This window comes from Chelonia mydas, chromosome 15, assembly GCF_015237465.2.
Source record: "Chelonia mydas isolate rCheMyd1 chromosome 15, rCheMyd1.pri.v2, whole genome shotgun sequence".
Lineage (NCBI taxonomy): Eukaryota > Metazoa > Chordata > Testudines > Cheloniidae > Chelonia > Chelonia mydas.
In genome coordinates this window covers 10,599,389-10,616,475 of record NC_057856.1, presented here as the reverse complement: position 1 = coordinate 10,616,475, position 17,087 = coordinate 10,599,389, and the positions used below count along the sequence as shown (strand labels likewise).

At 47.8% G+C, this 17,087-nt stretch overlaps 1 protein-coding gene across 1 annotated transcript in view; it reads left to right on the top strand.

Annotated features, from left to right (window-relative positions):
- Positions 1–4,681: 4,681 nt before the first annotated feature.
- The window catches only part of PXN (paxillin), a 64,400-nt gene continuing 51,994 nt past the window's right edge, over positions 4,682–17,087 (top strand). Inside the window, exon 1 of the mRNA XM_037878658.2 lies at positions 4,682–5,159. Coding sequence (XP_037734586.1) covers positions 5,147–5,159 — 13 coding nt within the window. The 5' untranslated portion in view covers positions 4,682–5,146. The remainder of the gene's footprint in view (positions 5,160–17,087) is intronic.

The following is a 17,087-nucleotide window of genomic DNA, read 5'->3' as shown; positions in this document are numbered from 1 at the left end:
TTTAGTCAGGGTGGATGTAGTCCACTCCCAATAGTTGATGAGGAGGTGTCAATACCAAGAGAGGGAACATTGCTTTTACAGTGAGCCAGCCTAGGGGGGTGCTAGGGGACAAGAGCTGAGGAAGCGTTGTTCTAAATCAGCCATAAAAATGTTGGCATACTGTGGGGCCATGCGGGTACCCATTGCAGTGCTGCTGACTTGAAGGTATAGGTTGTCCCCAAATCTGAAATGGTTGTGGGTGAGGACAAAGTCACAAAGCTCAGGAACAAACCTACACAGACACACCCCTAGAGCCTGGACCAGAGGTATTCTATCTGCTAACCAAGATCCATAATCCTGGAAATCCATCCCATCATCTCAGGCATTGGCACTCCTACAGCAGGATTACCTGGCTATTTGGACTCTCTCCTCAGACTCTATGCTGCTAGCACTCCTAGCTATCTTTGAGACATCACTGACTTCCTGAGGAAACTACAATGCATTAGCAATCTTCCTGAAAACACCATCCTGGCCACCATGGATGTAGAAGCTCTTTACACCAATATTCCACATGAGGATGGACTACAAGCTGTCAAGAACAGTATCCCTGATGTAGCCACAGCACACCTGGTGGCTGAGCTTTGTGACTTTGTCCTTACCCACAACCATTTCAGATTTCCCTCTCTTGGTATTGACACCTCCTCATCAATTATTGGGAGTGGACTACATCTACCCTGACTAAATTGGCCTTCAGCATTGGTTCTCCACTTGTAAGGTAACTCCCTTCTCTTCATGTGCCAAAATATATTTATGGTTGTATCTGTAATTTTCACTCCATGCATCTGAAGAAGTGGGTTTTTTACCCATGAAAGCTTATACCCAAATAAATCTGTTTGTTTTTAAGGTGCCACCGGCCTCCTCGTTGTTTTTGTGGATACAGACTAACACGGTGACCCCTCTGATACTATATATTAAATAAAACCAGTCAGAGGCTAATACCGCCAGCAGGGAAAAGGCTGGGATTTCCTTCCACAGAGGACTGAGAATGAAGAATTGGGGGTGACACACAAGACCCTTCTGGAGAGTTCAGAGGTATTTCAATAGCTTCTAGAGACTGCTTTGAATATACCCATACTACATCACATGATGTCAAGCAATGTAATTAATTAGAGCTTATGCATTAGAATTTACTCACTTATAAAAGTGATCTTAGACTTTTACCATGAAGAAACCATAGCCTTTTATCTTGGAAAAAGCACCTGCTGATTAGTGGTTAGCTGAAACATCCTAATGGGCTAAATTCTGTTTTGTGGCTGCCACTGTCTTTAATGCATAGATATATTATGTGGACAGTACCCATCTCACACCTTTTACATCATGATAGACCATCAGGTACTTACATCACATCACAGCCTTAGTTGCCATGGGTTGAATCCCTGTATTGAAGAGGGCATCTGCAATCCTTCATTTTGTGCAAATTTAGTGCAGCTTTTGAGCTGTTGACTCATTGCCTATCTCAAAGCTCATTGAACAAATGTATTCCCTATTTGCATGGCTAGGGATCCAGAGCATTGGAGAGAAACAGATGGATGGTCTAAGTGGTTTGAGTAGAGAAGGGGGAGCCTGGAGCCTCTGACTGCCAGATATGGGGATTGAATGACAGGGGATGGATCACTTAATAAATTGCCCTGTTAGTAGGGCGAAGGTGGGGTAAGGAAGCCTACCTCTGTGCTGTACTTGCTCTATTAAAAAAACAATGACTTTATTTTCCAGTGTTGCCCATTTGGCATCTTTCACCAGAAATGCAGTCATTTTCTTTAAGGATATGGCTTCACTACATAGTTAACTCAAGTTACTCCTCTTGAGCTACAAAAACCTTCATGTCTGCCTCGAGCCAGATAGCAACACACTGGGAATGTGTTCTCTCGCTTGCCATTCTAGTCAGACAAAGTTTGGTACCAGAGCTGGAGAACTGCATTTGTTAGCACTAGATACCACACATGAATGTGGGGATTGAATGCCAAACTGGCACATGTGAAGTGATGTCTGTTCCTGAAGCAGAGAAGAAGTAGATGACAAGAATATTCAGCTGAGGAGGCATTGTGGAAAGGCATTGGAGGACTAATAGCACCCATATTAAGTTAACGTGGGCCTACACTAACAATTGGTCATGCTAGCAGCTGATATCTTGTGCTCACTCAAGTTTTATCCTCTTCCAGTTAACTCAGGTTAAAAGCACCAAGGCACTCAAGTGAGGCAGTTTTGTGTATGGGTGGGACTTGAATTAAGGGGACCACTTGAGTCTATAACTTGAGCTAACTTGCCGTGAAGACAAGTCCCTTAGAGGTTTGATTTAAAAGCTGTTTTACTGGAAAATCATATCACCAGTGGTGATGGCCTTGCCAGTTCTACTTCACCAGGCATTTCACACAGAGCTCAATTCAGCAGCTAGAGCAAAGTCTGTTTCCTAAGGGCCCAATTCTGAGAGGTATTGAGGCCCATTAATTTCAATGGCAGTTGCAAGCAATCAATAACATCCAGGATCCGGCCAATTCTGCATTTGCCTTTCATGTCTTGACACATACTTGTTCAGAAGCAATGAGTCCTTCTTCTACAATGGCCCTGGACTGTTGGTTTAATGTTGTGCTTATTTACACTCTGAGATTTTAATAGGATGGCACTGGATGTAAATCAGCACAGAATTGGCCTTTAAAGCTAGTCCCTGGTGTTGCCTTCTTCTTGCCTATAACCTATCTGAATCTCTAAATCCATGCTGCAGTCTTTCCAGCACACATAACCTAATTCTCCATTAGGTGGTTAGTGATATAATCTTTACCAACAGCAGTAATTACTGTTGTACTATTGTTTTGTACATGGAATCAAAGCTCATCACTTCCAACCAAGAATTTAACTGGTTAGTGCAGCCTAGCCTACCTTAATGTGCATGATGCAGGAAAGATGCAGCTCCCTTTACCATATATGGCTATTTTCACTAATCGCTTGACTACTCTATATCCCTGGATGACTTTAGAAATTAAAAAATGTAGACTAGGCATCAATACAAATGCACTGCAGTTTATTTTGTATTCACACTAAGATACAGAACACAGCATACACCAAGAAAGATGCCTGTCACTCATTCCTGGGAAGCAAAATGTAGATTCCAAGGAAGCTGGGTGGCAGTGCTGGGAAAGAAAGACAGGATTCCTGTGAATTTAGGAGTTCCAAATTACCAGCCACAACTGCAACACTCCACGGTTGTGTGTCTCTATGCCTGAGAACCACAGATCCCCAAGTCATCTCGCTATGTAACACTGCAATACACCAACAGTAACAACCTAGAGACAATAATAGCCAGGGCATCAGACTTTAGGTAATAGCAACATGGCCAGACTACATGCACATGGTGTTTTAAATGTCTGTTTTGTCACAGGTTACTGGGAGTTTCTTAACTCATGCCCACGAGACTTCATAGCAAAGCACACACGTATAAGTTTTATATATTAATCATATTGGCATCACAATGATAACCATACAGTACTCTCTAAGCTCTCTATGTCCTTTCCCATCATATATGGGATGCAGCATAAACCTGGGATGAATTTCTGGAGGCTGCTGATTATTCTAAAGTGTCAGCCAGGAACAGGGAGAGGATAGTGCAGTATCCCTTGACCTAATGACAATACTTCTTAGTAGGGGAAATAATGATGTCTACTGGACTGTGTTAGCCAGGAAACTGGGTGTGCCTGTGTTTGGAGAGTGAAAAATAAAGCACAGGGTATTGTTAGTAGTTGACTGCAAGGTCTCTGTGTTTTCTTTACAAAAAAGTGCAATCTCGCGTGTGCACGCTACATTACAGGACATGCCATGAGGCTTTAAGAACATACCCTGACTCATTAGGTTTCATTTTTAGGAAAAGTGGTGCACAAGTGGTGTTCTCTGAGTTCCCTATCACTCTGGCCTTTTCTACACTGCCAATTTTCAGGAAATTGCTCACCAGTGCCAGTGACTGTTTTTAACCATCCTGTCATCTGGAGTACAATAAGATAAGAGGACAGAGTGGTACAAATACTAGCTGTGACAGAAGTGGGGCTGCCTTGTAATAATTTGTGAACACTGTATGGTTGATATGGTTTGGACATTTACTGTATGGATATACGAGCTTAATTTAATAGGCGGTTGTAAGGAAAAGCAGTCAGGATGGAAACAATGGCTGAGGGTGAGCCACCCCACAGTAAATACTTGGCGGCCCTTATGGGACAGTGGCAGAGCCATTGGTTCTGAGGCATCTGGCTCTATCTCCAGCTGAGGCTACTGAACTGGTTTGGACAAGCAAGGCTAAGGCCTGGTAACCGACAAGAACAAAGGAGCTTCTAGCTGGATCATCAGGGACTCCCTCCCGCTCTCAAGAGGGTAATAGTTGGGGAGCTGTTTGGGGAAACCAGACTGACACAGCTTCCTGCTAGGGTGTCTGAAGAAGTTAGGCAGGCTACCATAAGGGGATGGTACATCATTAGGTAAACCAGACATACATGTAGATTGTTAAAACAACCAGGAGTCCTCGTGGCACCTTAGAGACTAACAAATCTATTCGGGCATAAAACTTTCGTGGGCTCTCACCCACTTTCTTGATCATCCCGCCAGGCTGAGAGCTGGAGTTCCCAGGCTCGCCACCAGGTGGCAGTGCCTCCGCCGCCCCCGTCGTCGGGTGCCCCGAAGAAGCCACGGGCCGCCCAGCGCCGCAGAGGGGCACTGCGCAATTCATGGCTCCACCTGGGGTCCAGCACCTCTGGACCCACCTCAGGACGCAGCTCGCCCCTGGCGCCACCCCGCCGTCGTGTCCACCGTGCTCCACGCCGCAGCACAGACCCCGGCAGGCGGCGGAGCATCCAGCCACCAAGCACCACGCGGCATCCTGTGGCACCGCCCCAGGCTGCCTCAGTCCTGACCCGCCTGCCCGCCCGCCCGCACCAGGCTGCGGCTCCGCGCCCGGCCCTGGCTCCGGACGGCAGCTGACGTTCTCGGAGCCGCCACGAGGGGGCAGCGTCCCGGCGCCCGGCCGCTCGGGGAGCGCGCACGCCGTCCAGGCGGTGCGGGAGCGCGCCCGCGCGGCTGGCCGAGAAAGTTGCTGCGAGCGGAGCGCGGCGGCTGCGGGCCCGGCCGGACCATGGACGACCTGGGTGAGTGCGACACCCGGGCACGGCCCATGGGCGATCACCGCCCTTCCCCGGCCTCTGCCCGCACCCCCTCAGCCCCCCCCCTCCCCGGCCTCTGCCCGCACCCCCTCAGCCCCTCCCCGGCTTCTGCCTGCACCCCCTCAGCCCCCCCCCTCCCCGGTCTCTGCCCGAACCCCCTCAGCCCCTCCCCGGCCTCTGCCCGCACCCCCTCAGCCCCCCCCCCTCCCCGGCCTCTGCCCGAACCCCCTCAGCCCCTCCCCTCCCCGGCCTCTGCCCGCACCCCCTCAGCCCCACCCCCCTCTCCCCGGTCTTTGCCCGCACCCCCTCAGCCCCTCCCCGGCCTCTGCCTGCACCCCCTCAGCGCCCCCCCTCCCCGGTCTCTGCCCGAACCCCCTCAGCCCCTCCCCGGTCTCTGCCCGAACCCCCTCAGCCCCTCCCCTCCCCGGCCTCTGCCCGCACCCCCTCAGCCCCACCCCCCTCTCCCCGGTCTCTGCCCGAACCCCCTCAGCCCCTCCCTGGCTTCTGCCCGCACCCCCTCAGCCCCACCCCCCTCTCCCCGGCCTCTGCCCGCACCCCCTCAGCCCCACCCCCCTCTCCCCGGTCTTTGCCCGAACCCCCTCAGCCTCTCCCCCCCGCTTGCACCCCCACAACTCTTTCCAGCCCACCCCCCAACCCCCAGCTTCTGCCTCAGTCTCTCCTCCCCGCCTGCACCCCCACAACTCCTTCCAGCCCAACCCCCAGCTCCTGCCTCAGCCTCTCCTCCCCGCCTGCACCCCCACAGCTCCTTCCAGCCCACACCTCCCCTGGCCTCTCCCCCGCTTGCACCCCCTCAGCCCCTCTCCCCCACCTGCAGCACCTCAGCCCCTCCCCCCGCCTGCACCCCCTCAACTCCTTCCAGCCTGCACCCCCTCAGCCCCTCTCCCCCGCGTGCACCCCCTCAGCTCCTCCCCCCGCCTGCACCCCTTCCAGATCGCACCCCTCACCGGCCTCTCACTGCACCTCCTTTGCCCCCAGCCCGTATTCCTAACCCCTCACTGGCCTCTCTCTGCCTTCTCTTCAGGCTCTCCCCCCACCCCATTCCCCCTTCCAGCCCATACCCCTCACCAGCCTCTCCCTGCATCCCCCTCAGCTCCTCCCCCCATCTGCACCCCCACAACTCCTTCCAGCCCTCACTCGTCTCTTCCTGCAGTCCCCATACCTCCTCTTCCCCCAGCCCGTATCCCTAACCTCTCCCTGGCCTCTGCCTGCATCCTTCTGAGCCCTTCTCCTCCAGCCCGCACTCCTAACCCCTCACCGGCTTCTGCCTGCATTCCCTTCAGCCTCTCCCCCCCAGCCTTCAGCCCTCCCTCCCCAATCTTCACCCCGCTGATTGTACCCCCACCCCCTCTTCCTCAGATTGCATACCCCCCCATTGCACATCCACACACCGCTGAGCCCCCTCCCCTCCAGCCTGCACCCCAAGTCCCTTCAGTACACACCCCTAACCTCTCACCTGCCTCTGCCTGCATCCTTCACAGCCCCCAATCCACAAGCCCCCGTCAACCCACACTCTTTCCTTTCCAGGCTGCACCCCCCAATCCCTTCAGCCCACACCCTACCCTGTCACCTGCCTCTGCTTGTACCCCCCTCAGCCTGCATCCCCCTCACTCCATCCCTCAGCCTGCAACCCCAAGCCTGCACCACCTCTGCCTATATTCCCTGCATCCCCCATGCACCCTCAAGTCTGCCCTCCTACGCACCCCCTGATCTTGCATCCCCAAGACCCCCTTCAGCCTGCACCCCCTCCCCCACATCCCTCAACCTGCACCACCTCCATCTCTTCTACACATACTTATCCCTAAGCCTGTGCCCCCAGATCTCCCCCAGCCTGCAACCCCTCACCAGCCTCTGCCTACATCCCCCTCAGCCCCTCCCCCCTGAACACACCTCCCTGAGCTTGCAGCACCCCCATCTCCCACTTTTCTACACCCCCAATTGGTTTTGTAAACCTGCCTGCGCCTCCACCTCCCCTCCCTCCCAGTGTGTATCCCACTCCACTCTTTCCTAGCTTTTACCTCACACTGGCCTGTACCCTGCTTGTGCTCTTCCATTATCGTGCACCCTGTTTCCAATTGATCTGCCATAGCCTCCCCACCTTTCCCTTGTGCACATATTAGACCGCTCACCCTTTCCTCTGCTTGTATTCTGACTAGGAAATTGCACCTTCTCTTTCAATCAGTTTGCACCTTGACCACGCTTGTGCGCACACATTTCGTCCCCCTGCCATTGCTATAGTGTCTGGCTTCTGTTTTTAGGCCTGGCTTGCATGTATAAAGTGATCTCTTAGGAACCTTTGAGATGAAACTGACCAGCAGACTTTGCAATCACATTGCAACCATGATACAATCATATTCAGAATTTATTCTGTCATCATGTCCTTTCTCTGCTGCTCCCTTAGGTGCAGAGCAACCTTATGAACCATCCACAACTCCTCTGCAGAGGAGTATGTCAAACAACTGGCTTTATGCGAAAGATCTGTAGAATCTCTGTTTACCTCCCACACCTTATCAGGGAAGGAAGATGGATCCCCAGAAATTCCCTAGTGTTCTGGGAGATGTTAGGGTGACCAAGTTCTGCTTATGAAACTGATTAAATCAAGCACTGGAGTAGGGCTGCAATCCATTACTTCCATCATACCTTTAATAGAAACCATACATTCCCTTAAGATCTGCTCCAAGAAAATCACAATTTTATTACTGGACCCAGAAGCTTGAATTACAGTGCTAGCTTCAAGTCGGCAGTAACACCTTCAGAAAAGAGAGTCTTAAACTGGTTTGGGATAAAACTGTTGAGAAACAGTCAGTTGGTGTTTGGGAGGCATGCTTCAGCTCTAACATTCATGGGGAGCAACAGTTTCCTTCTTAGTGAGCAAGCCCCCTCCCAGATGGAAGTGGTCAACAGCCTAGTTAGATGTTGGAGAAGAACCTCCAATAGCATCAAACTGATAGTTGTATCTTAGCAGGAGGCAGTCCTGTTTTTTTTGTGGGGTTTTCCCTCATATCCCACAGCTCAGGCACCTTTCAGAGATATGGTTTTGGCCAAGTGGCGTTTGGCTTTTAGTGCCAGGTTTTCAGTGCGTTCTTACTAGTAATGTATCCCTGGTGGCTTATTGGCTTGCTGAGGAGTATCTTCATGGGTGAGCACACAGATAATGTTTTAGGACCATCTTAGAGCCTTCCCTACATGCTTCTAAAGCCATAGGAGTTGAGCTGTGCCAGCTACAGCTGTTACATTCCTTAAATTCAAAGTGCTGTGCCATCTGGCCAGATAGCTTATTGCTTGCATCAATAATGGCTTTTTTCCTCCATCTAATATCTCCATACAGTGGGAAGATTAAAGGTGAATTGCAGAAGTCTGAAAAATTGGGTTTGTGCCCTTTTTGTGGTGCTTTACAATGTATAAAGAAGACCTGAAAGCTAATTTTTTGTTTTGCTTTTGTTTTTTATGTTAGAAATATCTGAAATTTCAAGTCGAGTCTTCTCTGGTTTTGTAGGAGGTGTTGGGTGTACATTGGGAATTTTTTCATACTTTGATTTAATTGATACAAGTGTTTGGATCTTTAATGAAGATGTCCTTCCTCTCAAGTGCTCCCTGGATGTTAGGAGTTAAATATGCTGGCATGAGCAGACACAAAACAGATTTTAAAAAAAAAAGTGAATTAAAAATCCATTCCTCTCTCAGCAGTTCAAGTTTTGCTTTTCTGCCATGTCATGATTGTAACAGTTCTCCATTTGTCCATAGAGTCTTCCAGGATAGACAAGGTCTGAATAGCTAAAGTTAAAAAAGTAGAATCCTCTCTCCCTCTTAACAGCTTTTCATATCTATAGTATCCACCATAAAGAAGCAAACCTGCTGCAAGCCCAGTTACTTTTCCTGTTGCAGATCATTGTTAACATGAAAGCTGCCTGCTCTTTATAATTGTGTTAGTCTTTGGGAACCGAGAGGAGAAAGGATAGTGTGTCGGATGGTGTGGGACAAAGTAATGCTTGGTGTAAGTCTACTGAAGTGAAGTTACATCATGGGTGAATTTGACTATATTGCTGAAACTTTTGAACCTATTGAAAAAATAGTGTGGAGAGACTTAAGCATTGAAGAGGATCCAGAAGAATCCTACTTTCATGCTTCTTGTGAGTAGAGATCAGGAAAGGAGGATATCATGAAAGGTCTGTGTGAATGGATCTTTGTTGTTTTAGGGGTTTGTTTACAGCAAGTAAAGGTTGCTATTGCTTTTTCTCCAGTGTTGAAGGAATTTGTCTTCCAACACACGGGCCATGCCAGAAACTGTTCAAAAATTCTACAGATGAAACTTGTACATCACAGTGAATGAGAAGTCTGTGGTGCAGTGCATTCTTTGTGTGAGCACTGTTATACACTAGAGCAGCATATGGGGACAAAAGGGGAGTTTGCGCAGGGGAGAGATCTATTTAGATCTGTGTCCCTTGCTCTTCCGAAGAGATCGGTGCATATCATAGACAGGTTCTTGGAAGTTGATTAGGAAGGTTGGTGACTGGGTTTCTCTTTCTGAAGTGTCATAAACCAGTGTGGAAAATGAAATTACTTTCTTAAAAAGAGGGAAATGTCTGCATTATTTTTGGGTCTGTTGCCCATAGAATACCAGAAGAACAATGCAGTGTGATATAAGGCAGGAAGGGATGGTTTGGGGATTCCCAGCACGATAACTGCCAAAGGCATGCGTTTTGGTTATGACTCTTTTAGATGACAAATGAGGATGTTGAATCATCCATACTAGTGCAGAACCTACCCTGTCCAAACAGGTATCCCTCAGGTCTGCTCATTGGGCTCTACCAGACCCACAATGAGGGGAGGGGAAGAATGGAATCTGTCTTATCTTGTTTTATTTTGGATACCATGTTAGGCCTGCCACCTGAGGAGGGAAGCTTTAAATTTGCTGCTTGTTTTGTAGACTTCAGATGCAGCTTGATTGTGTGGCTTCCTCTCTGTTTCTTATGGCCTGAGGGAAGTGATCTGTGTGGTGATTGTTTTTCCCTCTTTAAAAGTATAAAATTTGCTGTCAAGTTAAAAATCATGCTTTATTAAACAAATTCCCTTATGTGTGGTACTGTTTTAAATTCATTGACTTTTAGCTATGGTGTGTATTTTGCATTTCACTCAATTTGGACAATAAAAAAGTCCAGTTTTACTTCTGTTAATTCTTAGGCTTGTTCTACACTAGCAACTTATGTTGATATAACTACGTCGCTCAGGAGTGTGGAAAATCCACATAACTGTGCAACGCACTAAATCCTGGTGTAGACAGCGCTATGTTGGTGGAGGGCTTCTCTTGTCAACTAGCTACTGCTTCTCGCAAGATGGAGTATCTATGCTGACGGGAGACGCCCACCCTTACAGTGATGCAGCTGTGCTGCTGCAGCATTGTAAGTGTAGATGAGCCCTTAGTCACTTTCTCTGTCTTCCTCATGGACTAGTACAAATTGCAATGTTTGAGTTTCAAGCACTGAGGTGGATATTTAAATCTTCATCAGCTGTTTTCTTTGAAATGACAGAGGCATGGAAACACTTCTGCAAAACCTCTGCTAAGCTTGGTTTAAAAAAAGCACAGTCTTGGTAACTTACACAAAAATGGTTCTGCTTTTAGAATCGTCTCTTTTGAGGTGTTAAAAATTCATGATACTGTTCTGCTTCATTTTGATTGCAAAATCCAGCTAAAACAATTGTGCCTTCATTTTATAAAGGATTGGGAACTGTTCATCAAAGTTCGTAAAAGAGGTTTCATAAATACAGATTATGCTTTTGGTGTTTAATAAGTAATGTATTAATGGCAATATTCTGGCTGTGCATAAACATTAGACCATTAGACTGTTCAGTTGTGTTCTGATTTTAGACACACTTGCTGACTGCTGGTGGCAGGTTGCTTATTTTGTCTGATGGTTTAGGTAAAGTGCTAGATTAAAAGATTCAGCTACATGAGAAGTTTTTATTTTAAACTTTGTTTTTCTCTGTGGTGGCACATCTCTCCCATCCTCTTTTTAAAGGTTTGTCCCTGCTCCACTGAAGTTAGAGGGAGTTTTGCCTTTGATTTTCATGGAAGCAGTGTTTAGTCCTAAGTGTGGAACAGGGTGCATATGTTGACATCTGTTTGTTGTCTCTTCTGGTATGGGGAAGATTGCTGTGCTCTGCAGTGACATGCTGTCTGTCTTTCTCTCCCTTGGTTGATGATGGGTCTGTCGGACTGACTCACTTCCCTCAGGTTAGATGCCTTGCAGTTTGTAGAGCTGACCTGGTTGGGCTGCTCTGACGGAATGTTTAGTGTGAAAGTGCTTCATTTGGGCCTACATTCAGTAAATGGTCTTGGTGGGAAACATTGCTGCAAAAATTCAGCCTCTTGGCTCTCAGCTGGGTCAGGTTTCTGAGGGCTTGTCTACACTGGCAATTTACAGTGCTGCAACTTTCTCACTCAGGGTTGTGAAAACCCCGCCCCCTCGAACACAGCAAGTTTCAGTGCTGTAAAGCGCCGGTGTAGACAGTGCACCAGCTCTGGGAGCTGCGCTCCTTGTGGAGGTGGTTTTTTTAGTGCTCTGGGAGAGCTCTCCCCCAGCGCTCTGCCTCAACTACACAAGCCACATTAAAGGGCTGCCAGTGTAGACTAGCCCTGACTCGTTGCTGCTGGGCAAAAAGACTCAAAACAGGACTGAGGCCAACTCTATGCTACCGTTTATGTCAGCAAAACTTCCGTTGCTCAGGGGTGTGAAAAAACACATCCCTGAGCGACATAAGTTTCGCTGGCATAAGTGGTACTGTGCACAGTTCTATGTCATGGGAGAGCTTCTCCTGCCAACATAGCTACCGCTGCTTATTGGGGGCGGTTCCATTATGCGGCCCGTTAGCATAGAGTGGCTATACGAGAGGTGCTGCTGTATCGGTACAGCTGTACCGCTATGAGGTCTCTAGTGTCGACATAGCCTAGTATCCATCACAGTAGGAATCTGACTTGTTTCAGCTTCTTAGCTGCACTGACCCTGTTTGTAAAACAGGGGCTTTATTGTCTTGGGGGACTCAGACAGGGAATCCTCTGCCTCAAGCAGTGTGTAATGCAGAAAAAGGCTCATTTTCTTGCTGGTATATTTCCATTGAAAGTCTGGACTCTGTGCTGTCTTTAGCCCCTTTGTCTCCAACTGGGAGAGGTCAACATAGCCAAATGTCCAGCTGCCCTCCTGGCTGAAATGGATCCTCTAACTTAGTCTCCATCAACTGTTAGAGAAACTAATGGGTAACCTCCTTTACACCTTATTATCCACTGGATCTCTCTCTCTCTCCTTCCCTACTTATTGGTTCCTATTTTTCATTTTTCCTGGGGAATTCTAATACTTTCCACTTCTCTAGGCCCTCTTTTCCTCATCCCTCTTTTATATTTATAATAAATACAACTCCTAGGAAAAAGGTTGTTTTATTGCTGGAGAACGTGAACTCTAGTTTAATACTTTGTCTGGGTATCTTGGCATTTCACAAAGAGTAATGTAATAAGCCTCACGCTCCCTTTGAGGTAGGTCAGTATTATCCCCATTCCTTGTATAAGGAAATTTGCATTAGTGTAATTACATCAATGTAGTTTTTCACTAGAGTTTTGCATTGGAATAGGCACTGCACCCCCCCCCCCCACCAGGGGCTGAAGTCCTGGAGCTTTGGCTTTGACTCCCTCCCTCCCCCCCCAGCCCAGGGCAGTGGGGTTTTGGCTTTGGCCCCCCTTCCTGGGGTCGTAGTAATTTTTGTTGTCAGAAGGGGGTTGCGGTCTGATGAAGTTTGAGAACCCCTGCGCTAATACTGATGAAAATCAGGAATAACTCGGTTGAAGTCAATGAAGTTACACTGGCATAAAAACAATGTGAATGAGAGGAGAATCAGGTCCCCAGTTCCCTGTTCTAGGCCTTAGATCACATGCCCTCCCTTGTATTCTGAAGTTGATTTTGTGTCTATTTTTGTTTGCTCCCTTGTGATGCTAGAGAGTTTGCACACTTCTACACTGCAGCTCTTCGGAAGTGGCATGTCAACTGTGGGAAGCCCCTCTAATGTATGAGCAGGTCTGTCATCTGCTCCCTGCTCACCATAGCCTGTCCTGAATAACATTTTTATTATTGGGGTACAAACTGTCATAGCTAAGCTAGTGTGGCCTAGTGATTAAAGCACAGGACAGGAAATCAGCAGACCCTTGGTTTTGTTGTTGCCTCTTCTGTAGACTTGCTATGAGACCTTGAGCAAGTTTTACCCCGTCTGTAAAATAGGGATAACAGTTCCCTACCTGCCAAGTTTTCCGCCTTGCTGTCCCATCTTTCTGGAGCTTTTCACCTCCCAGGTCCTCACATAAGTTTCTTTCTCTAATTTTTCTCTTTACTCTAGCATATGACTGAGGCTGTGTCCATTACCGAGCTTACTGCGGCACAGCTGTACCGATGCAGTTGCGCCACTGTAAGATTGCTTGTATAACTGCATTGTGCTAATGGGAGAGAGCTCTCCCATCGACATAATAAAACCACCTCAACAGGTGGTGGTAGCTATGTCGGCGGGAGAAGCTTTGCCACTGACTTGGCACTGTGAACACTACCACTAATGTCGCTCGGGGTGACACAAGTTTTGCCGACATAAGTGGTAGTGTAGATGTGGCCTGAGTCTGTGAATGATTTTCTGATGCTCTGCATTAAAGATGCTCTAAAAATAAAATGTTGTAGTGTGGTCATCATTAAATAATGGCAACCTTCAACTTGACTACTATAGCGCACGTTCAAATCTCCGCTGTCTTGTCTGTGTTTTAGAGTTTTAGAACACTTTTGCTAACACTGTCGAATCCCTGGTCAAGACATACCGGAGCCAGTGACTTGGGGCTAAAAACATTTCTGATGTTTCAGCTGCAGTAGATGGCTCTAAAATAGCCCCAGGGATTCCAGGTTCATTCTGATCAGGAGCCTGGTACATTCTCCCTCTGGATGGAGTTTCTCCTCTTTTAATGAGGAGTAATTCGTGTCTGGTACAGGAAGTATCCCTTCCTTGCCCGAGAGTAGGTAGTTTGTGGAAGACAAGCTTTAAGGTCTGAAAAGATTCTATGACCAGCTACATAAGGAGACTGTTAATTTTGCTCATCTCATATGGCAGCTTCTTGTCTGTGTTGGACCTTCCCCACGTTCAGAATGGGCGTAGATTGTTATTTAAACATTTTTAAGGTAGTTTGGGGACTTCAAACCAGTTTGCTGTGCTGCTTTTCCCACAGTTCATGGTACGTATCCCTGTAGGTCATGTGAAACCTGGGTGTAAAGTGCATTGCTAGGCAAGCTGGTGAGTTTGTCTAGCTGATGGTGTGTTGGAGTCCACCTTGATCTCTTGACCTACGCTGACCGTAGCCCTTGTGAACTGCATAGCAGTCTAAACAACTGACCTGGAAATAAGAAAATCCAAGACAGTTAATGCCACACCAGGGAATCGGCTTTACAGAGTGGCACTTCATATGGGGAGCTAGGGCTTTAAGTGGCTCACTCGTAAATCAAACAGCATGCGATCTCCAGGAATAATCCAGCCCCATAGTTGTGTTACAGAATCGAGCTGGTAGACAGATTTAATCCTTTGCTTGTCTAGCTCTTGGATAATATCTCACTTTTCTTCCATCTCTGGAAGAAGAGGGTTTGACCTTGCTGTGACAGGGGTGTTTATGGTTGTCTATGGACTAAATTGGTATGGTGCTTTTCATGAGCACGCTGTAAAAATGGCAAGAATAGACGAGCTTTTGGATAGGTGGACTGTAACTGAGTTGTGGTGGATTAAGGACTCCATCCTTCTTTCATTATTATAAATAAAGCTAAAGGCTTTTCTCTGTGAAGTAGGTTCCTTTTACCACTAGTGACACTGAGTTGGGCTTGCTTAATTCACGTTAATAAAGCCTCCTGTGGGGTAGGGAAGTATATTCCCAAAAACTATATGAAGAAAGAGGCAAAAGAGCCTGAGAATAAGTGAGCATAAGTTGGGGTCAGTCTTATGGTTTGTGGGGCCCAAAGCTGCTGTGAGCGGTGGGTGGGATCTAGTGGCCTTCTCTCTCTCCACTCCCTCTTTATTGCAAGTTACGTTTTTTCCTCCCCAATCCTCTCTGCTGGCAGGTGACCTGTGACTCTGTTTTGTCCCTGCAAGTTGTCCCTTGCACCCAAGAGTAGCCAATGGAATAAACCTGTTTGGAAATAGTGGTTCTGAGCTGGGTAACCTTCTTTCCCTCCTCCTTCTCCCTGGGCTCTCAAAGTCTGATAACAGTGTGATACAGGGCTGGGGCTGTTTTGACTGGCTGTGAGCAGCTTCAGCAGTTAGATAGGATCCTTGCAGAGAGCTGGAGTCCTGGGGGAGGGGGAGAAATGCCATTTCATTCACTTCACGAAATCTCTCATCAGTGGCCAATTTACTGCTCTAGGTGGGTGAGAGGCATGGCCCAGGAGAAGCCTGCCCTTTATTCCTGCTGTGAAATATGAGGAGCTCTGACTTGTCAGTCAAGCTGGGAGCTGTAGCATTTGGAATGAATCATCAGACAGATTCTATAGCCCCAAGCTTGTAGTTTTCAGTCCATTTTGTTGGAGTTTAATCTGAGGTTCGCTGTTTGGCTCTCCCATGCAGTTCCCGTGGGCAGTGTCTCTTATGCATAGCCAATCTGGCATGTTGCTAGTATACTTCAGGAAAGGATTGCTTTCATCTGGCACCTCCAGGACCCTCTGCTTCTTGAGCTTGTTTAGAGGCATGGATCAGAGATGTTAGAGAGAGAAAAGACTGGTTAGATCATAGTTCATCCTCTTGCAAGGGCCAGTTGTAGTCTTGCCCCATAGAGAGCCTATCAGTTAGTAAATGCCACCAAGCTTTATCTTGGCCAAAAAGCAAAGGGCTGTGTAGACTAGGTGCATGCGCCACCTTAGTACACCATTTTGGTGGTGGCAGAGAGGATTTGGGGCATTCAGATGTGCTGGAGGTTTGGTCTCTTTTCATCTTGCATATGTTTTGGAATGGGGGGATGGAGTAGCTAGTGACACTTGAGGTATTTTGCATTGCTTCCTCCAGCATGATCTCACTGTGGTGTGATGTGTAATGGACTTGCTGTGTGCGGAGCTGGGAGGCTGCATGGTGTGCAAGATTGGGTGGGGGGGATGGAGGGAAGGGTCTCGGGGTGGTGCAGAGAGGAAGCTTTATGTAATTCTTGGCTAGCTCTTTAGTAATTGTTTTAATGAAATGGAATGCAGCATATTCAGTGCTCTCTTGGCAGAAACAGCTTTTTTTTTTTTGGCTTTGGGAGGTTGAATTCGGTCTAGTTTCCGGCTGCGCTGAGCAGTGAAACTTGGATCAGTCAGAGTTGGAAGAGGAGGGGAGTCTGCGCTGGTGGGGAAGGAGGCTATCTGCATAGGTTGGCCGAACCACTGACCCAAGACTTAGCATCTCTGTGCATTTCCCTGTAGGCTCTTTGAATTCAGATATCATACCAAGTTAATTTTGGAGTCTTGGACAGTAGTGGAATGCTAAGGTATTGTGTGTACATGAATGTGTTTGTGAGCCTACAGGCTGTAGCTTTTTAGGTATTGGTATAGCAAAGGTGTGAATGTGATTTTCCCCAGGTCCTAGGTCAGGAGATTGGGAGTCTGAGCTGGGACACTGAAGTCATTCTGGATTTGTGCTGCACTGACTGTTGCTGGCTGGGCTCCCTGACTTCAGTGCATTAATATAAATTACTCTGTTTCATATTATCTAGGATTGTTGTCATCCTGTGTCCAGGGAGCAGAGGGGGACAACCAAGGCTGAAGCTAAATGGGGACTTTAATTTCTTTCAGGATGAAAACCCTTTTTCCTTAGGATGTGGTTTTAGGTTTAAAAAGGGATCCTGTGTGTATGGTCGGGAGGGGCTGTATT